Source organism: Prionailurus viverrinus, chromosome B2, assembly GCF_022837055.1.
Source record: "Prionailurus viverrinus isolate Anna chromosome B2, UM_Priviv_1.0, whole genome shotgun sequence".
Classification (NCBI taxonomy): domain Eukaryota; kingdom Metazoa; phylum Chordata; class Mammalia; order Carnivora; family Felidae; genus Prionailurus; species Prionailurus viverrinus.
The window spans coordinates 35253019-35274474 of NC_062565.1; the positions used below are offsets into that span (position 1 = coordinate 35253019).

The following is a 21456-nucleotide window of genomic DNA, read 5'->3' on the forward strand; positions in this document are numbered from 1 at the left end:
CAGTAAACCTATTTGTCTGTCTGTCTCTGGATACATACACAGAAAGTAGAGTGTTCTACAAAAACTTTCGTGAGCCCATACGGTGAAAGCGAAGAAGCAATTGCTGTCAACTTCCATGGAATTTTTTTGAGTGTTCTCAGACCCGAAATAAACTTCTCTTAGGCTTTTCAGATCTGTTAGGACACATCTTGCTAATGGATGCATGAAATAAATTGAGATAAAGCACGGATGTTCACAGACACAGTTCAAAGCTGTGGCCGCTTGGTGCTGAGATGCTGAAGGCAGTCCCGGGGGCGGGAGCTACAGTTGGTGGCGCCACTCTCCCTGCCCCAGTGCGCTGTGTCTACGACAGCTGGGTGCAGAACAAACACTGAATGCTATTTTCACTCTCAGCAACCCCCCCTTTTTTTTTGTAAAAGTGACAGTCCTCTTCAGATTTCTTTTGGTTAGCAAAACCAGGTACAAACGTAGTCTTGCATAAAAACAGAGTGTGGTAATGCAAACTTTTGCAAAGCGAGGGATACCTGTATATATATTTAGTGTGTATATAAAATTTGGTTCTGTCTCTCTAGAGAACCCTAGTACAGCATGTGGCTTTCTTACTTGGAAAAAAAAATCATTCTTGATGCCTTTTCATGATGTTAAATGCTTGGACAGGTGCAGGAGGTCTGGGAGAGGTCAGCAGGACTTCTTGTATCTTGCCTCTTTTTTTTTTTTTTAAGTTTACTTATTTATTTTGAGAGACAGAGAGAGAGAGAGCATGCAGGGGAGGGGCAGACACAGAGGGACAGAGAGAGAATCCCAAGAAGGCTCTCCGCTGTCAGTACAGAGCCCATCGTGGGGCTCGAACTCACAAATCGTGAGATCATGACCTGAGCTGAAATCAAGAGTTGGTTGCTTAACTGACTGTGAGGCACCCAAGCGCCCCTTGCCGGGCTCTTGATCAGGCTTGGACTTAAACTTTCAGTCACAAATAAGCATTAGAAATGAAGATCAATTCTTCCTTTGCTACCTGCCATGCAGGCAGCTACATCTAAAACCATGTGTGTTTGTAATAATGAAAGACTAGGGGCGGCCAAAATGTTTGTCCACATGATGGAGTGCCATGCAATGGCAAAGGGAATGGGGCTCCTTGTACCGACGTGGAACAGCTGTCGGACAAATTGAGTGGAAAAAAGCAACGTGCCCTACACTGTGCTTCCATGGGGCCAGGTGATGGGAATATATGAATATCTATATATTCATATATATACACAATCTTTGGTTTGTGTCAAATTTGTACGGTAGCAATACCAGAGCTAAAAGGATGTGAAGACATTTTGCAGTGTTACTTACCCCTATTAGTGTGAATATCTTATACCCCAGACCTCGGGTGACCAATCATCCTGTTTGGCTGGGACCGACAGGGTTCCCTGGGCACGGAGCTGACGGTACGGAAACCCCAAAGGTGAGTCATCCTAATACACAACCTAATCGGGTGGGGGGTGTTACTGAGTACGTGCATTTGCACCTTATTACATGTCTGAAATCTGAAAAGTTCTAGATTCTGAAACCAGTCTGTCCCCTGGGGTTTGGAGGAAGGACTGGGGACCTGGATGTTCACGGGTCTACCTCTGGCAGGAGACGCAGCAACCAGCCACAGCCTCTGGGAAGGAAATGGGTGGCTGGAGGGCAGGGATAGGATAGAACATTTTCACTGCATTTTCTTTTGCATCTTTTGACTACGAAACACGTGAGTGCATTGTCTCCTCAAAAAAAAAATAAATAAATAAATACAGGAAATTATGGAGAAGCAGAACTCCCTGCACTTTTGACTAAACTATAAATGGAACTTGAAAGATTTGGAAAAACTACATTACTGTGCTACTGTTGTTGATGCCCTCGAAACAATATTTGTCTTTTTGATTCTGCTGATTCCAGCGTATCCTGTCCTGAGAGCCACTTCGCCTACGGAGCCCTGATTTGGGAGTCCGGAGACTTGCTTTTCATTTTGTAAACCAAGAATGCTGAGTAGGTCTCTCTGGAGCAGCAGGTGGCCCGGGGCTCCTGCTCCAGCGGCCTGCTCCACAGCCCCGGGCGATTTTTTTTTTTTTTCCTGGCTGGTAGTGGTTATTATTATTTTGAAAAATCAAGAACGATCATGCAGAGCAAGTGGAAACAGGCTGGGTCAGCTGAAAAATGCCCACACGCTCCCGCCCTGGGTCTCTGGGTGATATAATTAGCTGGTTGTATCCAGCGGTGAGTGGGCGGCTGGCTCCCCTAGCACCCGCAAGGCCAGAGGATGATGTAACAAAGACTAGCCCGGGCAAGGCCAAGCCTGAGCTGTGCCTCCAGAGAGGCTGACTTGGCGTTCCGCGGGGGGGCGGGCGGGGGGGGGGGGGAAGGGGGGGGGGAGGGGGGGCTTCAGGGCTGCAGGGTGGGGGGTGCCGACTGCCCAGGAGGAAAAGCCAGCCTTCTGCTCACTCAGCCTCGAGCACCCCTCCTGCACCCCCATCCCTACTTCTCTCGTTCTCACCAGGGTAGAAGGATCTGCTGAGAACTTCTTGAGCTGAGGAAGGGGTCCTGAGCCTGGATAGACTAACTGCTTCAGGGTCCCCAAAGCTGTGAAGGTGGAGGATGTGGATGTCTCAGGCACCCGGGAGATTTTTCAAATGACCCGTGAACTTGTGTAGCTGGCTGACCCTCACCCAATTTTCATTCAGTAGGTTTGGAGAGGGCCAGAAATCGTGCTGACAGCACAGAGCCTGCTTGGAATTCTCTCTCTCCCTCTCTCTGCCCCCACCTAGCTCCCACATTCTCTCTCTCTCTCTCAAAACTAAGTAAATAAACATAAAAAAATAAAATGAGGGGTGCCTGGGTGGCTCAGTCGATTAAGTGTCCAACTCTTGATTTTGGCTCAGATCATGATCTCATGATTCGTGACATTGATTCCCACGTTGGGTTCTGCATTGAGTGTGGAGCCCACTTGGGATTCTCTCTCTCTCTCTCTCTCTCTCTCAAAATAAATAACTAAACATTAAAAAAAACAAAATGAGGGGTGCCTGGGTGGCGCAGTCGGTTAAGCGTCCGACTTCAGCCAGGTCACGATCTCGCGGTCCGTGAGTTCGAGCCCCGCGTCGGGCTCTGGGCCGATGGCTCAGAGCCTGAAGCCTGTTTCCGATTCTGTGTCTCCCTCTCTCTCTGCCCCTCCCCTGTTCATGCTCTGTCTTTCTCTGTCCCAAAAATAAATAAACGTTAAAAAAAATAAACAAAATGATATTAATGATTACAAAGATACATTATGAGGAATAAGCCTACCTCGTACCCCGGGCCAAGCAGGCTGTACACAGCACAACTCCAGGGGGCACTGTCCACGCAGTTGGATGGTGCTCGGTGCCCCGGACGTGGGTGACGCAGTCATTATTTCTTGTGTCTTCTTCCAGAGAGAGCCCATATGTTTGCAGGATCTGAACATTTTTCCAAAGGGGTTTTCCTTTCCTCCCACTCTGTGGAGAGGCAGTGAACTAGAGGGAGCGAGGTCTGATGGAGAGAGTTCAGGCCTCTACATGGTGATAGAGGATGGGGCCCTCCCTGAAGCCTCACCCCCCACCCCACCAGCCAGGCTGGCTCCCACAAACCCCATCAAGAACCTGTCAGGGTCTCTGTACCTGCATTTCAGGCAATAAAAGGCCCTTTCTTAACAATCCTCCAAGGCCCCCAGGCAGTTTTCAGATGGATTTGCTGAGTAAGGGGTTTTCCATGCATTTCAGTGTTCTCAGCAGACTTTGATGTTGACTAGTAAAAACAAAACAAAACAAAACAAACCTGTGTACCAGAGAGAGGAAATTGGATCCCGCTGTGTGACTTTAGACAAGTCACACTGTCTCTTTGTGTGCTGGTTTCCTCCTTTGGGAACTGAGGGGTATCAGGCCTATTTCATGTTTTTCCATCCTCTCAGGGAGGTTGCAAGACCGTGGATATGAAAGTACCCATCTTATAGATGAAGATATTGAGGTCTAAGTTCACGCGGCTCAGAGGTGGCACTGTTCTTCTTGTGGCAAGGTCCAGAAACTCAGCAGGAAAAGACTCTCTTGGGGCGCCTGGGTGGCTCAGTCGGTTAAGCTTCTGACTTCGGCTCAGGTCATGATCTCACGGTTTGTGAGTTCGAGCCCCATGTGGGGCTCTGTGCTGACAGCTCAGAGCCTGGAGCCTGCTTCGGATTCTGTGTGTGTGTCTGTCTCTGTCTCTGCTCCTCCCCCGTTTGTGCTCTCTCTCTCTCTCTCTCTCTCTCTCTCTCTCTCTCTCAGAAATGAATAAACATTAAAAAAAAAAAAAGACTCTCATAAAAAAAAAAAAAGGAAAAGACTCTCTTATAGGAAGGTGGGGGGCGGGGGTAGAAGGCAGGGAGAGGCTTTCATTTGCCTCTCTCTCCTGCTGTGGCACAGATGACTAGCAGCTCATCACAAATCTGTGCCCCTATCCAGGGACTACATTGACCCTTGCATTTAGGTGGGGACGCATGACAAGTTCTTATCAATGAAATGGGGGTGGAAAATGATACACGTGACTTCTGAGCCAGATGTGAAGAAAGGCATAGGCCTGCTGGAAGCAGAGACCCTGATGTCCTAGGGGATGGGGAACTACAGGGTGGAAAGAACCTGCATCCCTGAATCACCACGTGGAGGTCAGCTACTCGCCAGCCATAACACCTTAGTTGTATTCATACGTGTGTGAGAAATACACTTCTTTGGGTTGTCTTGAAACTCAGTTGGAGAGTTTATTTGTTACAGGGGGTAGTAGCATCCGCACACGCACCCCCCACTTTTCTTCCTAAGTCCTGCCTTGAGCTGCTTACATGTACCCAAAAGGAGACGTGGACAACCGTTCAATTATTCCTTACAGCAAACTGAATGTGCGGAACGGGAGATATTGTCTCCCCCGCTCGCTCTGAGATTGGGGCCACCAGCATTTGGGGCTTGGTGGTTGCAGCTGTTGGCATTCGGCAATGGCCCTGGCGGTATTATGACCATGGGTGACGCTCAGAGCCATCCTAGGGAAGCAAAGACAAGGACAAGCAGCTGATGGGAGGGTGGGGCCACAGCCAGAGGCCTGGGTCTGCCCAGACTCTCTGCCTGTGTCACCTCAGCCAAAGTCAGTGCCTCCTGGGGCCTCCATTTCCCCATCTGTAATATGAGTCTAAAACACTTGTCGTGGGGGTGCCTGGCTGGCTCAGCCGGTAGAGCAGGTGACTCTTGATCTCTGGGTCGGGAGTTCAGGCTCCATGTTGGGTGTAGAGTCTACTTAAAACACACACACACACACACGTGCACACACACACAGCACCTGTCATGGATGGGGAGGCAGGGAGGAAAAGATCATGAGGGGTGAGATAATAAATCTGAAATTCACTTCCTAAGACTCCACACTTCTGTGCAATCAAAAGATCCAAACCCAACACCCTCAGGACTTTGATGTGTAGGCTGGGGCTATTCTTTGGGAGGTACTTAAAGATAATATGAGAGAAGAAAACAGTGAAAGATCACATAATTCCTACTCTTTGGGGGATCATCCAGAAGGCTGTTCTAAGCTAATGGGGCTGGGAGAAGGGTGTCTTGGAGCTTTGAAGGCCAGTGAACCCAGTGTCTGTGGGTAGTTTCCTTTGCCACCAAATGTCTGCTCTCAGGTGTCTGATATCTGTAATTCCAACATTACTGCTTCATTGTTTTGGATTCCTGTTTGTTCCTCCACAAAAATGCAAACAATGATGATCCCTAATATTCGTTCAGTGCTTTACGCTTGCTCCAATAATCCTGAAAGAGATAGATGGGCCCAGACACTGGGTGTGGTGTTTCTCAATCACTTTTCCTGACAGGAAGACGGTGGGCAGTTCTACTCCCAGGTGTATATCCAAGACACATTCTGGCATGTGTGCCCTAGAGAATTGGATAAGAATAGTCGGAATAGAATAACACAATATTGGAAATAACCCAAGTGCTCCCTGACAGGAGATGGGGACCACTGGATGTTAAATAACAGTGACAATGATTGAGCCCTGTTTAAATTAACAAGAAACCATGTTAGAACATGGTGACAAGCACAATCTTCATTTGCTCACAATTCCGTAATTCAGGCAGGTGCACATTGGGGATGGCTTGTCTCTACTCCATGTGGCTTCGACTGGGAAGGCTCGCCTGGGAAATCAACTTTCAAGATGGTGCTGCTCACATGGCTGGCACATTAATGCTGGCCATGAGCTAGGAGGTCAGCTGGGGCCATTTGGTGTGTGTCGGGGAAGGGTTCAGTTATCTTGCATGTGGCCTCTCCACATGATTTCTCACAGCATGGTGGTCTCAGAGTAACCAAAGTCTCACACATGTTTCAAGGCCCCCAAGAATGCCAAAGCAGAAAGTTGCTAGACTTTCTTTCTTTCCTTTTCTTTTTAATGTTTATTTATTTTTGAGAGAGAGAGACAAAGCGTGAGTGGGGGAGGGGCAGAGAGAGAGGGAGACACAGAATCCGAGGCAGGCTTCGGGCTCTGAGCTGTCAGCACAGAGCCCTACACGGGACTTGAACTCACGAACTTCTAGATCATGACCCGAGCTGAAATCGAGAGTTGAATGCTTAACCGACTGAGGCACCCAGCTGCCCCAGAAAGATGCTAGACCTTCTTAAGGCTTAAACCTGGAGCGGGTACCAGCTTATTTCTGTCCCATTCTATCAGCCCAAAGAGTTACAACCTAGACAGATTTAAGGGGAAGAAACTACGAGAGAGTGTGAACAACCAGAGGTGTAGTTCATTGGGTGCCACGGCCTTCCACCGATGGCAACCACCCACGGCCCCGCAGATAAATCTTAGGTAGGTTATGGTGCAGGAACAAATAATCCCCACATCTCAGTGACTTTACACAATAAAGGGTTACTGCTTTCTCACAGATCCCACACAAAGCGGTGGGGTACTCTCTGTTCCACACAATCTGCCAGGAACCCAGGCTGATGGAAGCTCCACCATGTTGAGGGGGCAGCATCTGGGACACGAACCCCCACGTTTGCCACAGCCATGGGAGGCAGAAAAGCCTGGAGAGTTTCACTTGGCTTCAGCCCTGAAGAGGCAAATGCCATTTCTGCTCACATGTCATTGGCCAGCACTAGTCACGTGACCCTGTGTAAGTACAAGGAGGGGCTGGGAACGCGTAGAAAAGTGGGTGAGCGTTAAGGTCTTGGCCACATGGGATGAAACTACTGAAAACAAAGGAAAGCTCAACATAAAATTCAAGATCGTGTTTACTGCAGGATAAGGGAGGAACTCACAGGAAGGTGTCAGTGATTTGTAATGTTCTGGTTCTCGGGTTGAGCAATGAGTGTTAATTTTATATATCTATAAATGAATGGATGAGTGAATAGATGAATGAATAAATAGAAGAAGGGACTCAGAAGCAGTGACACTGAAGCCTAATCTCAGAGGGCAGGCCAAAAATGGCCCTTTCATAAATATTCCATGAGCCCTGGCTGAGGCCGCTAGACCTCAAAGTACAAAGATGAATAAAATATGGGCTCATCCCCTCCAGGTTGCCAGCTCAGGCAATGCACTAGGCCCACAAACCAAGCAAGCCAGCAAGGCACAGGGAAATGGATTGCTCACCAGTTCTGGGAGCCAGAGGAAGCCCTGTGAAGGCCTCCTTCAGAAGGGTCATGAGGGTTGGGTCATGCAGGATCAGTAGGAGTTCAACAGGTAGCGAAAGAAGTGGAGGTGGGTGGGGTAGGTTGGTCAGGAAAACTCATTCTAGGAACAGCGAACAATACGTGCAAGGTACAGAGAGCCCTTCATTCCTCAGCTGCCTGTGTTCGCAGGGTTTCCTCGCCACCTTCTAGTCCCTGAATGATCTCATCAGCCCTTTCACCTGTGCTGTACCCCCCAGAACCCTCTGCAGGACCCAGGCACACATTCTCCCTACTGGCTGTTGGGAGCATGGGTTGCTGATGAGTCTTTCTTCAGGAATCGGCCCCATATAAGGGAGCTCTCTTGTCCAAGGTCATGCACCCCCTCCCTACTCCAGGGGCAGACACATTCAAATGACTGGTCAAAGCAGGAATATAAAGGTCTAGCTCCCTTACTTTAATTCAGGGAGCTCAGCAGGGCATCCCAGCTCCAGAGCTCCCTGTGGGATCAGCTAGGGCCTGTCTGGAGTCTCCAGTCTCCGTTATAGTCCAACTCATCTCTCTGCTAGATCCTGTTCCTTTTGAACCCCCCCTCCACCCCCACAGGTGTTGATTGTGAATGCACTCCCCAAGAAACCTCGTTCAAGAGTATCTCCACTTCAGGGCACCTGGGTGGCTCAGTGGGTTAAGTGTCTGACTGGCTTGGGTTATGGTCTCACGGTTCATGAGTTCAAGCCCTGTCTTGGGCTCTGTGCTGACAGTGCAGAGCCTGCTTGAGATTCTCTCTGTCTCTCTGTCTCTCTCTCTCTGCCCCTCCCCCACTTGAGCTCGCTTTAAATACATAAACTTAGAAAAGAGTATCTCCACTTCAGGTGTGTTTTCTAGGAAACCTATCTAAGGTACCCACTAAGTAAGTGATTAAGTAAGTGATTGCTTAATCAGGGATGAAAACCCCCTTCCTAGAGGCGCTTCTATAGCAACAATATTAACTAATATTCACAGAGTGATTTCTGAGCTAGGCACTATGCTAAGCACTTTGCCTATGTGAATTTATTTAATAAAGAACGGAATGAGCTAATGCCAAAGAAATGAATTTCTAACGGTGAAATTTCAGACTCTGGGAAGGTGCGATTGTCAGCTTAAGGAGTCTGGAAGTGTTTGTGTGGCACATATTCTGTCACAGACTTTTTTCTCTGTCTTGCTGTTTAGTAGTCCTAATCTTTCGTATTGGCTGGGTAAAGCCCCCAGCAAGTCAGGGACAAGACTCCCAAACTCATTCTTCCTTAAAAAAAAAAAGAAGAAGAAGAAGCAAAGAAGAAGGACTTCTGCTCTTCTCAGTGGTGCAATAATATTTCTGTTCTGTCTTTTTTTTGGGGGGGGGGTCTCGCTTCTTGGGAGCCTGTGTGGAGGTGAATTCCTCTGAAAGCCAAGTGCCCCTGTTTGGGACTCCCCAGACATTTTCTGAGAAATGGTGACATAGTTCCTCGTACTTCCTCTCCCTTCCTGAGCAGCTCCTGTAGCTACTTATATCCTCCTTCTTCAGGCTTGGGCTTTCCACCTTTCCTTTCTGTCATCACCTCCTTCCTGGTGGGAGCCTATCTGAAATTTCTTGTCTCCCAGGCTGATCCTCTCTCCATCCCTAAGCTGCCTCCTTCCTGGGGAGCATGCCCAGGCAGCAGGCTGTAGCCCTGACTGGCCTTCCGGCCCTCAGGAACATGTCCCAACATGTTGAGCACTGACTCGCGGCTGTTTATCCTTTGAGCTGCCTGCTTTGGGGCAAAGAGAGGGGGGTGGTAGGATACAGGAGACCCCCCAAGACCTCAAGGAGACCTTGGTCTGAATTTCTCTGAACAGCAATATGTGCTTTGCAGCAGATCTCTTGGGATTGGCCTGGGATCTGGGGTGTGTGTGTGTGTGTGTGTGTGTGTGTGTGCATTTTTTGCATCAGATCTTGCATGTGACTTCCAACAACCTGCCTCTTCAGGGCAGAAGTCCTTTAAGGGCACACCTGGCTACACACTCAAGTGTATGGTTGGAGATTCTTTTTTTTTTTTTTTTTTGAGTACTGAACAGTATTAGACACTTAGTAGGTGCTTAATACTTGTTGAATTCTGTTGTGGTGGTGGTGAGCTAAAAGTTATAGAAAAAAAAAAAAAACAGAACTCACTTCCCAACAACAACAACAAAAAGAATCATCTTGTGAAGTTCAGTATCACAAAACTTTAAATAATTCAATACAGGCCTTCATTAACTTTTTTTTCCCCAAAGTAAACAGACAGACAATGTCAAGTCTATTTGAAATGCCTGAAAGCCAAGGGGAGTCAAGGCAGTAGGAGGATATGCCTGTCCTCTTCTGGACATTTGACAAGCAGTCTTTGGTATGTATATGTTGGGGGTGGGGGCTGCATGGAGAAAGGGAGGAGGGGACTGGTCCTGGGGTCTTGGCCTTTTCGAGGCCCTCCTGAGGTCCATCTGCAGTCCTGGCCCAAATCCAAGATCAGGTAGGCAAGAGAGTCTGTTCTGTGCCCTCCCACTCCTAACTGGGCTCCTATGCCAGCAGTAGAGAAGACCTGTCCTCCCTGAGGTCAGCTGCATTAGAGGAAGAAAACTGGGCATGTCTGGACAGAGATTTCTAGACACTGAGGAGTCCTAGATGTCAGTAATTGTAGCTGTTCTAAGCCTGAGTTCTAATTTTTAGTGGGATTTCTGTCCAAATTAACATTCTGTTCTCTGCAATTTTTTTTTAAAGATTTAAACATTTATTTTATTTTACTATTTCAGTTTATTTTTTTGAAGTAAGCTCTATGCCCAACATAGGACTAGAACTCAGACTCCCAAATCAAGAGTCACATGCTCTACTAACTGAGCCAGCCAGGTACCTCTGTTCTCTGCAATTAAAAACAATTTTTTAAAATGTTTATTCTTTTTTTTTTTTTAATTTTTTTTTATTTGACGTTTATTTATTTTTGAGACAGAGAGAGACAGAGCATGAACGGGGGAGGGTCAGAGAGAGAGGGAGACACAGAATCTGAAACAGGCTCCCGGCTCCGAGCTGTCAGCACAGAGCCCGATGCGGAGCTCGAACTCACGGACTGTGAGATCATGACCTGAGCCGAAGTCGGTCGCCCAACCGACTGAGCCACCCAGGCGCCCCAGTGTTTATTTATTCTTGACGGAGAGACAGAGTATGAGTGGGAGAGGGTCAGAGAGAGAGGGAGACACAGAATCCAAAGCAGGCTCCAGGCTCTGCGCTGTCAGCACAGAGTCCCACGCAGGGCTCGAACTCACCAGCTGTGAGATCATGACCTGAGCCCAAGTAGGGCCCTTAACTGACTGGGCCACTCAGGCGCCCCTGTTCTCCGCAATTTTTTAAAAGCTAAAACTGCAAATGTTTTAGGTTAAAGGAGGCAACAATGGAGTGCAAGAGGGGCTGGGGGTGGGAACCGGGTGGGAGGAAGTGGGCACCTCACTTGCTTCTGTATCTGGGAGAAGCACTAGTGGCTATTTCCAGAATTGTCTTTCATCAATGTCACCTGAAAATGAAGGGTGCTGGGTGTTTCCCTCTTTCTAGAGCCACTGTGTAAGAGAGGGCAAGGGGCAGAGGGCTCTGGGTGGGAGGCAATAGGCCTATGCCCTAGGGATGCCTGGGTAGTTCGGTTGCTGAAGCATCTGACTTCATCTCAGGTCATGATCTCAGGTTTGAGTCCCACATCTGGCCTGCTGCTGTCCGCGCAGAGCCCACTTCATATCCTCTGTCCCCCTTTCTCTCTGCCCTTCCCCTGCTTGTGCGTGCTCTCTCTCCGAAATAAATAAACACTAAGAAGAAAACGGGCTCGTGCTCCAACCGCAGCTGTTTATGTGCTTGCTGTGTGACCTGAGTCAGATCACTGAACTCCTCTGAACCTCAGTTACCTTTAGTTCTATGGGCCTTGATTTCCTCATCGGTGCAATAAAAGGGACTGGATCCCTTTCTGGCCTCCCAGATGTTTTGCTGAGGGGTCTGGGTGTTTCAGGCGGTGCCTTGGGAGAGGTGGTCTAGGGAGAGAGCCTAGGAATAGTGATGCTATAGTGGGCTTTTCTGGGAATTCCAAAGTGAGGGACATCTTTTTTATTATTTATGGAGTTTTATTTATTAATGGTCACCCCTCATGCTCTTTTCGGGGCCAGAAAGAGGGCTTAGGCTAGGAATGCCATCCCTTCCTGGGGAGTGCCAACTCACACCCCAATGAAAACCGCCCAGATTTGTAGCTCAGTTTCCCCACCAACTGGGTAGAGCACACACGCCCAGGCGCGGGGGATGGGGGGGGGGAGGGAAACGCCCTCCAGCAGCTGATAACATTGGCATCTGAGTTCTGAGGTTCTAGAGCGCGGCTGGGAGCTACGAGCGTCCCGCGGCCCTGGAAGGGCGGTCCCAGGCCTTCAGCGGGCGGAGCAGCGGGTCCCGCCTCCGAAGCCATCCTTTATAAGAGCAGCGCCGGGCGGTGCCAGCAGAGGTGTGAGCCACTGCTCCAGTCTGTGACCTGGAGACCCGGAGCCGGGCGCGGATTCACGGAGCCACCGAGACCCTCAGAAGAGGTGAGGGAGTCGTGGCAGGCAGGAGCCGACCCTGGAGCGGCAGCTCTGAGCCGAGAAGTGTCTGCCGGTGCGTCCGTTCGCGTCCGCGAGTGTGTCCTCGCGGGTGTGTGTGTGTGTGTGCTGTCTTCACAGGTGAATGGCGTGAGTGGGTCGGTGCGCGGGTCTGGGGTTTGCTCCCACGGGTGTCTCCGTAAGTGCCCGTGTGACGGAGGCCGAGTTTGGCGGAGACTCCGGGCGGAGGGAGGGCAGGAGTTGGAGGGATCGATCCCTGCCGCGCTCCCGTCCCCTTGAAACAAAGCAGGGTGGAGGAGAGGCGGGCACCCGGGCGCCGCGGACCCCTGGCGCCGTTAGCGCTAGCGGCGAGCGGCTGGAGCCCCTGAGCGCCAAGCTCCGGGAGGGGCGGGGAACGCGGAGCCGAGCAGGTTCATCAGCGATCCGCTCCGGGGCAGCTCCCGGATCCACTAGGTGCCGTCTCCCCGCCCCGAGGTCTAGGTTCCCGACGCCTCCGTGTCCGCCACCGCTGGGCGCTGAGGTCAGCGCGGGCTGTGTCCCTGGTCCTTGGGAACGTGTTGGTACACGTCCCTTCAGGGCAATCGAGGAGGTGACTCATGGTGACAAGGAGACCCCGGGAAACGAACCGGGTGAGGTCAGAGCCCCGCCCGGGCTGGTGGGGGACAGTGGCGCCCCAGAAGTCAGCTTCCCGGCCCTCGGCGGTCTCTGACCCCCCACTCCCCCTCCATCAGCACAGTGACCTATTTGGCTGGCACGAAGTGTTCTCAGGGAAGCCGGGAACGCCAGGATGTCCAGGACTGGTTGTGCGGTCCCCGCCTCGCAGCGCGCCCTCGAGGACGCGGAGCGGTGGCCCCGCGCGGGGTGGGCCCACGCCAGCCAGTCGGTTTGAGAAGAGCAGGAGTCGGACACACCTCTGTTCCATCGCGCCCGCCGAACCCCGGCCCAGCTTGCCCGCGACTCGGGGTGCCGGACTTCGCGGAGGGAGCGCAGCCCTGCGCAGCGGGGCGGCGGGGCGTGCAGCCCTCGTCCGGGAAGGGGGAGACGGGGAGGGGTCACAATCGGAGGGTGGGACTTCGGGGGGGGGGGCGCGACGCTGCTCCGGCACTCTGTCAGCAACATCCAGGGGCTCCCGGCGCCCCCCCACCAAACTGCCCTCTCCAAGGGCGACAGGTCTGAGCGGAGCCGGGGGACGACGAGTCGTCCTTCGAACGCCGCCACCCTGCGCGGGCCACAGTGCATCCGTCCTGTCGGGGGCCCTCTGGGGACCCTGGTGCCCTTCTAGTTCGGACAAGAATCTTGGATTTACTAGGGTTTGGCACTTTAGGGCGCCAAGGCAGCTCCCCCCTCCCCTCCCTCCACGTCGCGTTTCGAGGAGGACTTTCGAGCGGTTTTGTTTTCCTTGCTTTCGTCTATTTTTATTTTCCAGGGATCTGACTCATCCCGTGCTTTGGGCGTGGAGATAAGGTGGAGGGCCCAAACCTCTGCGCGCCTGTGCGTGCTGTGTGTGTGTGTGTGTGTGTGTGTGTGTGTGTGTGTCACAGAGGAGCGCGCGGTTTCCCAACAGTGGCGGGGCTTTCGGAAGCCTGGCTGGCTCAGCGTGACGTGTTTGCGGCCCCTGGTTCTCCTCCTAGTCCCCACCCCCCGCCACCTCCAGAGGGTGACGCGCAGCCCGAGTGGAAGCGAAGTTTTGGCGGGTGGGGAGAGCTTTGCAGGAAACTGACTCATCACAACTCCCTGCTGCTGTCCAAGGCTCTGCCCACGCACCTCCGACCCTGCGCCTGATTTCCTGGCGACCAGCGCCCCCTTCCGGCCCCGGCGCGAATAGCAAACACGCCTTCCCGCGGAATGCGGTTTCACCCGCCTTTCCTTCCCGCTCGCTTCGCCTGCGCAGAGATCGCTCGCCGCTTCTGCCAACGCCCCTTAAAAACAGTACCCCATTGGTTCAACAGTGTGTCATGAGTCCTTACTGTTTACTTCGGAATGAAAATTGGTTGATATCTAAGGCACGAAGGCCAACAAAGGAAGCTCTTCTCAGTTACTTGTTGGTAAAACAAGGGTTTGTGTTTCTCAGCTTTCCCTGAGCTGGGAGTTACGATAATAGTAGTGAGATCAGATTTTGATGCGGAGCCTATGAGAGCCATATGGGCTGGGGTGTTAGGAGAAAGGATTCTGGTCCCAGCTCCTGGAAGCCAGGGAATACCCAGCGTCCTGATGAAATCCTAGGCAGGCGCCTCCTCCTTGTGCCAATGAGGCACTGAGACCCAGAATGTCCATTTCGTCCATCCTGTGTATCCCCTCTTGAATGGCACCCCAAAAGTGCCCATCTGGGGAACTGCCAAACACCTGCTTAAATCCCCCTTAATTTGAGTTAATTAATCTGGGAAGAGAGGGACCTATCAATATGGTTTTTTTTGTTTTTGTTGTTGTTTTGTTTTTTTAGAGAGAGAGAGAGAGAGAGCGCGCGCGCGCGCGCGCGCGGGCGCGCGCAAGCAAGGGAGGGGCAGAGTAAAGAGGGAATCCTAACCAAGCAGGCTCCACACTAAGGGCAGAGCCTGAAGCAGGGGCTCTATCCCCACCCTGGGATCACGACCTGAGCCAAAATCAAGAGTCAGTGGCTGTTTTGACCGAGCCACCCAAACAACCCTGTATTTTTTTTATTCTTTTTTTTTTTCCTTGAGAGAGAGTGTGAGTGGGGGAGGGCCAGAGGGAGAGAATCTCAAGCAGGGTCCATACCCATCGCAGAGGCCCCAGTGGGGATCCATCTCATGACTGTGAGATCATGACCTGAGCCAAAAATCAAGAGTGCAGTGCTCAGCTGGCTGAGCCACCCAGGTGCCCCTGGATCTGTATTTGTAAAAAGCTCCCCAAGTGGGGTGCCTGGTTGGCTCAGTTAAGCGCCCAACTTCGGGTCAGGTCACGATCTCACAGTCGATGGGCTCCAGCCCCGCGTCGGTCTGTGCTGACAGCTCAAAGCCTGGAGCCTGCTTCGGATTCTGTGTCTGGATTCTGCGTCTCCCTCTCTCTTTGCCCTTCCCTCACTTGTGCTCTCTCTTTCTTTCTCAAACCTAAAAAAAAAAATTTTTTTTTAAGTTCCCCAAATGATTCTGCTGGGACTGTAGTTAATAATACAAAACTAGAAGAGTAAGGATGAACACCAGAGCGCAGAACGCAGGGCAAACAGGCTTGGGTTCAAATCCTGGCTCTGCCACTTGTGAGTTGTGTGGTCTTGGGCAAGTTACTTAATTTCTCTGAGCCTTTGTTACTTATTCTGTTAAAAAGAGAGAGAGAGAGAGAGAGAGAGAGAGCAAACGTACTGCACTGGGTAACCCCTCTATGGGGCAGTGGCTCTTGGCCTTTTCAGTTTTCTGGTTTGGGGGCAAGCCTCATATCTCTTCAAACTCTTGGTCTTTAAATTTGGTCTGAGGTCACCTGGTGCCTCTCCTTCCCCATCAGCTCTGAGAGGTGGGGTGGGGAGGGGTAGGTGTGGCAGGGGTCCAGGTCTTCCTGCCCCAGGAGGTCACTCAGAGCCTGCAAAGCAGGACTTGTCCTCGGGAAAACCCAGTCCCTGCCAAGGTTGCACAGCCACTCAGCCCTGGAGTCAGGCCAGAGCAGGGCAGGTGGGTGCCAGCTCTTCGTCATGAGCAAACTCAACCTTGGTTTTCCCTCTTCTGAAGTGGGAGGAGAGGAACCGGGTAGACCGGCCACCTCTAATTTTTCTTGCCTGCAAAACGAGTTCTTTGGATGTAGCTAACATGGGGCAGGGGCTTCCAGGCTGTCTAGACTCCAGATCACCTGATGTGCCTGGCAGGATGTGGCTCAGCCTGGGAGCAATCATTGTCCTGCCCTGCCCTGCCCAGCCCCTCCTCACCCCCAGGCCTCCAGCTTGATGACATCCTTGGGAAAGGCCCTCAGCACACAGCACCTGTCAGCTGCTGTCTGAAGGAGGTGGTGGCCCCGGGAGTGATGTGGAGAAGGCTCAGCCAGAACTGAACACAGAGAGCAAAATAATAACACTTCTGTTTTCCAAGCACTTCTGTCTACCAGGTGCTTTTCCCAGCATGTTACCTACATTAACTCAGTTAATCCTCACATCTATCCTCTGAGACATTCACTAATACTGTCTCCATTTTACAGATGAGAAAAAAATAGAGCCCAGAGAAGTTAAGCCATTTGTCTAGGGTCACCCAGCAGAGCCTAGATTCCAACCCAGGCAGTCTGGCTCCAGAGCCCACACTCTTAACCACAAGAGCCAGCCTCTCAACTCTGTTCCATCTGCCTTGCCTGAAGGGACTCCCTGACCTATTATTGCTTGAGGATGCTTCCACAGTTCCATTTTATAGATGAGAAAACTGAGGCCCAGAGATATTAAGTGACATTTTATTTTTACAATTAAAAAAAATGTTTAATTAAAAAATTTTTGTTAATGTTTGTTTATTTTTGAGAGAGAGAGAGAGAGAGAGAGAGAGAGAGAGAGAGAGAACATGTGCAGGGGAGGGGCAGAGAGAGAGAGGGAGATACAGAATCCGAAGCAGGTTCCAGGCTCTGAGCTGTCAGCACAGAGCCTGACTCGAGGCTCGAGTTCACAAATTGCGAGGTCATGACCTGAGCTAAAGTCGGATGCTTAACAGACTGAGCTACCGAGGTGCCCCTTTTTACGATTTTTAAATTAAAAAAATTTTTTTTTCAGTGACTATTTATTTATTTACTTAAAGTTTATTTTTGAGAGAGACAGAGACAGCATGAGTGGGGGAGGGGCAGAGAGAGGGAGAGAGAGCATCCAAAGCAGGCTCCTCACTGCCAGCACAGAGCCCGATGTGGGGCTCAAACTCACAAAACCGCAAGATCATGACCTGAACCGAAACCGAGAGTCAGACACCTAACCGACCGAGCCACCCGGGCACCCCTTTAAGTGACTTTAAAACTTAGGTAGCAGGCAACAAAGCTAGGACTGGATCCTAGGTGTTTTTTATCCCAGGGGCCAGGGTACTTTTGTTTCAGAACAGGGTTATCCCACATGGGCATCTGGGTAAAGGGGTTCAGGAGGCCGGAGAAGCTGTCAGCCTGTCCTTTCACAATGCAGAGTTCTAACCGCTATACGATCACAGCCCTTTCATTTGCTACCTGACCTCTTGGCCAGGGCTGGGGTTGGGAAACTACTGGACTCTGGCAATTCACACGTACTTGGGGCATTCGCACCCATGAGGGACACCTTGGGGGGACAACAAATTGATTTTAGTTGATAAAGCCTGGCGGTAAACAGGACTCTGATCCCTGCTATTGCAATAAACTTGTCTTTGTCAACACAAGTTTGTCCTTCAGCTGCTCCCTCCTCCAGTGACCTTGGGGTACCAGGTTAACCCAGCTCTGCCCCCACCCGGTGGCTGTTGGTTGGGGACTGGGGACGGCCTGTGGGAAGGCGATGGTGGCAAACCAGCTGGAAGGAGCCAGAGAGACCCCATGTTCTAGGAGGAAGACTTCATCTGAGCCAAGCACAGCCTGGTAAGGTAGCGACCAATTTCCCGAGTGACCAGGGCCTTACTTGTGTCTCGGCTGCAGGTGCCATGTCGGAGCCGTCCAGGGATGCCCACCAGATCCCACATGGCAGCAAGGCCTGCCGCCGCCTCTTTGGCCCAGTGGACAGCGAGCAGCTGCGCCGAGACTGTGACGCGTTAATGGCAGGCTGCGTGCAGGAGGCCCGGGAGCGATGGAACTTCGACTTTGTCACCGAGACACCGCTGGAGGGCGACTTTGCCTGGGAGCGTGTGTGGGGCCTGAGCCTGCCCAAGCTCTACCTGCCTGCAGGGCCCCGGGGGGGCCGGGATGACCTGGGAGGGGGCAAGCGGCCCAGCACCTCGTCTACCCTGCTGCCGGGGACAGCTCGGGAGGACCACCTGGACCTGTCCCTGTCCTGCACTCTCATGCCTCACTCCCCTGAGCGGCCCGAGGCGTCTCCGGGTGCACCTGGCACCTCTCAGGGCCGAAAACGGCGGCAGACCAGCATGACAGGTGAGGATAGACGCAGGGAAGGACACTAGAAGGAATCAAGACTCTCAGAATCTGTGGTGGGAGGGACCGTGTCTGGTCCTGCAAGGGACCTGTCTGGTCCAGTTTGCTCATTAGGCCGTAGGGAAAGCAAGCCCAGAGAGACAGAGCAACTTTCCTGAGGTCCCATGGCAGGTATACAGCCATGACCAACTCACTAACATCTACTGGGAACATTTATTGTATGTCAGGCCCTTTGCTAAGGTGAATTTCTAAGGTAGGTTTCATTTAGTCCTTAAAGCAGTCCTGTTCCATATAACATTGTTGCCACTCTTTTATAGGAGTGGAAATAAGGCTCAGAGAGGTAGGGTGGTTTGCCTATGGTCCCACAGTGAATTTGCAGTGGAGAGAAAACTAATGACAGTAATTTCCCGGCTGCCCTATCCAGATCTAACTCACCTTCCCCATCACACACACACACACACACACACACACACACTTCCATTGAGTCCTCAGAGCACTACACAAATGGTCAACTTCATTTTATATGTGAGGAAACCGAGGTTCAGGGCGATGCAGTCAAGAATCCCACGGGAAATTTACAGCTGGTGCAGAACTAACAATACTGAAGATAGTGGCTCACATGTATATGGCCCCATCGTGGGCAGAACACTTCTCATGGGTTCTCTAATTGCATTCCTATAGCAGTGTGGTTCAATAGAACTGTGCAGTGATGCAAATGTCCAGTGCCACTAGGCGCAATGTAGCCATTGAGCATTTGACATGTGGCTGGTGTGACTGAGGAACCGAATTTTGCATTTTATTTGATTCTAGTTCGTTTAACTACACAGGGCCACCACAGTAGTGGTGGGCAGCTTGGCTTGGAGCAGGCCCACGGATGTTGGTCTGGTTATAATCAGTCGTGTCTGGGAAGCGTGGTGGGATGCCTGGTATAACGGTGCCGTGGGAGACGGAGTGGGAGTTGCCAGAGTTTTACCCTGTACTTGGCAATGTGTCCCTTTGGCCCTAGGGAGGAGGGCCTGCCCCCTTTGCTGTGGGTTTTGGATGGATGGCTCTGTTGGGCCCTCTTCCTCCTGGCCTGGCTGACTTCTGTTCTCTCTTCCCAGATTTCTATCACTCCAAACGCCGGCTGATCTTCTCCAAGAGGAAGCCCTAATCTGCCCCCTGGAAGCCTCAAGCTCCTACAAATGAGGCCCACCGCCCCGCCCCCGCCCCCCCCCCCACTGCCCCCACAGGCCTCTTCTACACCTTTGCCTTTAGTCCTTCAGTTTGTGCGTCTTAATTATTATTTGTGTTTTAATTTAAACTCCTCCTCATGTACATATCCTGCTTGCCACCACCCTTCCCCCCGCTCCCCCCCCCCCGGCCTTTGGCATTTCCAATTATTTAAAAAACCATTAGACAGCAGAATGATAGGTTTATTAGAGCGCTAGGTATTTTTATTATGCGAACTATTATTTAAGACGTCTTCATCCTGTGCTCCCCATTTCTGCTCTCCCAGAGGTAAGGTGGGGCTGGCGTGACCCTCACCTTCTGGGTGGTGCTCCCTGGAGGGGCCTGGCTCCTTCAGCTCACCACCTCATGGGGGTTATGAAATTTCTGCCCCTTTCCTGCATTCTCAAACCCGGATTCTTTATCATTTGAGAAGTACACAGATAGCACTTTGAAGGGGGGGCCCAGCAGGGTGGGGGCATCATCAACACTTTGGAGGAGGCCCCTCCCTTTCTCTGAGGTCCGGCAGTGTGACCTTGAAGTGGGCACAGCCTGGAACACGGCTGGGAACGTGGCACTTTCCTGGCCCCTGATGCCCCGCCCTGCTCTGTGAGGCCCGGGAGAAGGTAGGGTCCTGTAGCAAACCACCCCACCTCCTCTCACCCCCTCTGCCACCCACAGGGAAGCCAGTCTCAATGTTTGGCCTCCCCTGCACTTTCCTAGGAGCCCCAGACGCCCCTCTTTTCCAGCTGGGCTTTCAAGTCCCTCCCTGCTCCGCTCCCCTCCCCCATACCCTTTCCCTCTAGTACCCTCTCGGCCCTAGGTGGCAGCTCTGGGGTGCCTGTCCCCCCAGCTTAGTGGCCTGGGAGGGAAGGGGTATGCTAGAAGTAGGGGTCCCCAGTTCTACCTCAGGCAGCTCAAGCAGTGGCCGCCTCCTCCTCTTACCTTCTGGGGCAGAGGTTCTGGTGGTTGGACAGGCCTTCTCGAGCGGGGATCCCTCTGTCAGGGGTATGTCTCGGGGAGCAGAGTTTTCGAGGAGGAAGAGCGTGACACCAGCCCCTGGAACCCCTCCAAGGACCTTCCCCACTGCCCCACCCTCCCCCACTTCATTGCACTTTGATAGCAGCTGAACAAGGAGTCAGATGTTTTAAGATGGTAAGGTAGAGGCTGTGGATAGGGTATGCTAAGTGGGCTAATGCGGCCCTGGGCGTTGGGAGTTATTGTCTTTCCCAGCACTGAGCATTGAGCCCCTGGAGGCATCGAAGCACTTAGTGGGTCTGACCCCAAACATCTTACGTTCCTGTAACATGCTGGCCTGGACTGTTTTCTCCTGGCTCCTCCTGTCTCCACCTAGACTGTAAGCCTCTGAAGGGCAGGGAACAAGTCCTATACTGCTCTGTGCCCTTCATAGCCCCTTCCTCAGTGCTGGGTATACAGCAGGTGCTCAATAAATGTTTCTTGGTGATTTTACTTGTGATATTACCATTGTGGCCCATACGCCTTGTCATTTGTAAGAATGAGTAGGCAGAAGTTCTTTCGGTTGTTTCCACAATTTTAACAATTAAGCATTTAAAGTTACAAAAACGCAGAGGCTTAACAAACAGACCATGAGCCAAAAAAAGACGACAACAGAACAACCACAGTAAACATCACACCTCTGCAAAGATCGTCACGGTCAATATTTTGGTTCCTTGTGTGGTCTTTTTTAGTAAGGGATACGTTACCCACCAGAGAACTGCCCCTCATTACTCATGGTGGAAATGCACATTAAAACCACAATGAGATAACACTGTACATCGACCAGAATGACTAACGTGAAAAAGACAATGCCAAGCGAGGGCAAGGATCGGGAACAACCGGAAGGCAAACCTGGCTGGCAGAAGTATGAAATATTTCAACTACTTTAGAAAACAGGCAATCCCTTCTAAAAATGGCTCCCCTCGGGCCCACCCCATGACTCGAGACTCCCCTTCCTGTTTGTTCTCACGAGAAATCAGTACGTATTTCCACCAGAAGGCA

General features: G+C 51.5%; 1 protein-coding gene across 3 annotated transcripts; it reads left to right on the forward strand.

Moving 5' to 3' along the window:
* The first annotated feature begins 12121 nt into the window (after window positions 1-12121).
* CDKN1A (cyclin dependent kinase inhibitor 1A) lies at window positions 12122-20907 on the forward strand. Of its 3 annotated transcripts, none has more exons than XM_047859622.1 (3): window positions 12122-12210; window positions 17779-18228; window positions 19332-20907. In XM_047859622.1, exons 2-3 carry the CDS (start codon window positions 17784-17786, stop codon window positions 19379-19381), a joined length of 495 nt encoding a protein of 164 aa, XP_047715578.1. In that variant the 5' UTR covers window positions 12122-12210; window positions 17779-17783; the 3' UTR covers window positions 19382-20907. The 3 variants fall into 3 exon arrangements, with proteins under 3 accessions (XP_047715578.1, XP_047715580.1, XP_047715579.1); XM_047859624.1 differs by having other exon boundaries at window positions 12125-12277; XM_047859623.1 differs by lacking the exon at window positions 12122-12210 and adding an exon at window positions 12242-12342.
* The last annotated feature ends 549 nt before the right edge of the window (window positions 20908-21456 follow it).

Bases quoted from the DNA above. Each gene is read 5' to 3' on its own strand.
- CDKN1A (XM_047859622.1), top strand. From the start codon at position 17,784: ATGTCGGAGCCGTCCAGGGATGCCCACCAGATCCCACATGGCAGCAAG. The intron at 18,229-19,331 runs GTGAGGATAGAC...CTCTCTTCCCAG, and splicing joins GCGGCAGACCAGCATGACAG to ATTTCTATCACTCCAAACGC.